At 36.3% G+C, this 2926-nt stretch overlaps 1 protein-coding gene across 1 annotated transcript; it reads right to left on the reverse strand.

Moving 5' to 3' along the window:
- Positions 1 to 48: 48 nt before the first annotated feature.
- Positions 49 to 568, reverse strand: LOC144477651 (uncharacterized; the record flags this gene model as incomplete). The annotated part of the gene is made up of 1 exon (XM_078195385.1): positions 49 to 568. A coding segment is annotated over exon 1 (520 nt), but the record flags the coding sequence as incomplete, so codon positions are not given.
- Positions 569 to 2926: the final 2358 nt, after the last annotated feature.

Genomic DNA, 2926 nt, shown 5'->3' on the forward strand with positions numbered 1-2926 from the left:
CCGGATAGCAATCTCGTCCGCATAAAATTATATCAATCAGGGACGTACGTCCGGCCCTCTCAAATGTGTAATCTCCATCACTTTTGATTAACACAAGATCATTCCTATTGGCCATTTCGATAATTTTATATCCTCTGAGATCAGTACGTTTAGAACCCCATGCTACTGCTTTACTATTTAAGTCTCCAGCAATAATAGTATTCCTGGAGTCAGATTTTCCTATTTCTTTTTCTAGTTTATCTAGAATCTCTTCAAAATGTTGAATAAATATATTAGGAGATATATAACAACTGACAATTTCTAATTCATTAAACTTAATGGCCATAAAGCCTTTGTCTTTATATGAGCTTTTAATGTTAATTTGAGTTTTCAATGCTGGTGGTGTGACCCATATTGCCGCATCCCCATTATCATCCACAAACCATTGTGTGGGATGACGATAAGGTTCAGAGATTAAAACTATATAAATATTATTTTCTAATACGTATTGTGTTAATATGTCTTGCGCTAATTTGCATCGATGTAAATTAATTTGTATAATAGATAACCCTCTAGACGGAGAATTCATATTCAGATTATATTATCAACAATAAGATATAATAAATAAGAGAAATAATTTAACAATAATTTAATAATAAATATATAAATAAATAAATATATATAACTATATGACTAGATAAATATTAATACTTAAAATGTGAATGACTGTACAAGTGTATATCTATTATCTATATATTATTGTATCTTCCATTTTTTTTTTGTGTTTGTTATTAAAATAGAAGAGAAAGGTCCAGCTACAGAGTAATCAGTTGTGTGTTTTCTCTTGCCCGTGCGTCCATGCTCGTGTCTTCTGTCGGTTTCATTATGTCTTTTTTATCTTTTTCTGGAGATGACGGAACAGTGGCGCGTTCTGTGTTGTTTTTCAGTCTGTTTTTTCGAGCTTCATTAATCGCTTCCCTATATATTGGGCACCTGAGATTACCTTCCCTATGCCCAGTGATTTGGCATATTGTGCATCTATGTACCTCGCTATTACAGTTGTTAGTATGATGTTCTTCGGCACATATTCTGCACATCTTAGATCTATCAGGACCTTTACATTCTTTGGCCAAATGCTCGTACTCTCTACATTTATAGCACTGTATGATGTCCTCCCTCATTTGAATTAAACTTTTTCCCCATCCGATTTTGATCATCCTCTTTTCTAATAGCTTCTCAGCTATGTGGGATGGAGCAATAATTGTGGCATTTTGTCTGCCCGAGGGTGCGGGTCTAATTGCTTTAATAGCTACTTCTTTGGAGGCATCTTCCGATATACAGGACGCTATAGCCTTCCTCATGTCTTCTTCTTGTGTGTCTCCATCCATTTGCTTTAGATGTAGGACTTTTGAATCTTTCCTCCTTGAACCTATCCTAGCTGTAGCTCCATTTATTTTTTCATTAATCAGGGCGTATAAATTTATTAATTTGGAGTGGCCCCCTTTCACAGATATAACTGCTTCACCATTCTTATTCGCTTTTACACTGGAGATCTTAATACCCTCCTTGTCGATATTTATGTTATTTTTCATATTTCTTAACATCTCAGCGTACGACTGACCCATGGGTTTGACGATAATGGTACCAGTATCGTTGTTACGACTCGAGCCGTTATTTGTATTGTACATCTTGTTATTTCTGGGTGTTAGAATTACTATCTCAATGTTGGTGTCTAGGAATATCGCTTGTACTATTTTCTTCAGTATTTCTATCTGTACGTCAGGAAGATATGTAATTAGTAATTTTGTGTTTTTGTTTCCAACTGAGTCTCGCCTGAGTTCAAGGAGAGTTCTAAAAATATTTCCCATTTCAGGTAGGTCTTCATGTTTCATCCTGTCGAATAGATAGTAGATAGCCCTTTCCTTGTTATATTGTCCTTTGCTTGTGAAGATCTTTGTGTTGTTAGTAATGTATGTAATATCGCCTGTACTAAATTTCACATCTCTAACCATTTCTGATACCTGGTACCTGTATAACACAATTTTACCCGGTCCGTTTGCAGGTTTGAGATCTACCGGAACAAAGCATGCCAAATTTTCGTCTAATGCGATGGATGCTGGATGTTTATGGTCTATTTTAATATTGTGGCTATGGTCATGTATCCATTTTTTGTCCAAAATTTCCTTTAAATCGTCCCAACTTTCTCCATCTTTTCTCCATTTTCTAAGAGAATCAGAGTCGATAGCCATAGGGTCCGAAGTCTGAGTGGCAATTTCCCTGGTTGCCTTATTTCTCATCATTAACGAGCTTGTGTGATCTGCCTCACTCAACACATCAGGAACGGACATTTTTGCAGAAACAGCCATGTCACCAGCTGAAATGTCGTTTTCATACATAATCAAGGATGAATCATATTTCGAGACGAATTCCGACGAATGTTGAGATTGCTCTCCTGCAATGTAATAACCAACATCATGTATTGTATTTCCTGGTGCAAAGTACTTCTTCTCATTTAATTTCGACGTAACACCTGCAGAAATAGACATGTCACCAGCTGAAATGTCGTTTTCATTCATAATCAAGACTAATTCGTCATATGTCGTGAAGAATAGCGGCGAATGTTGAGATTGCTCTCCTGCAATGTAATAACCAACATCATGTATTGTATTTTCTGGTGCAAAGTACTTCTTCCCATTTAATCTCAACGTAACACCTGCAGAAACAGCCATGCCACGACCTTAAACGTCGCTTTCATACATAATCAAGCCTAAATCGTCACATTTCGTGAAGAATTGCGACGAATGCAGAGATTGCTCCCCTGCAATGTAATAACCAACATCATATTTTGCATTTGCTGGTGCAAAGTACATGTTTCAGTGAATTTCAACGTAACGACTGCAGAAACAGCCATGTCACAAGTTAAAATGTCGTTTTCATACATAATCAA

This window comes from Augochlora pura, unplaced genomic scaffold (genome assembly GCF_028453695.1).
Source record: "Augochlora pura isolate Apur16 unplaced genomic scaffold, APUR_v2.2.1 APUR_unplaced_2606, whole genome shotgun sequence".
NCBI lineage: Eukaryota > Metazoa > Arthropoda > Insecta > Hymenoptera > Halictidae > Augochlora > Augochlora pura.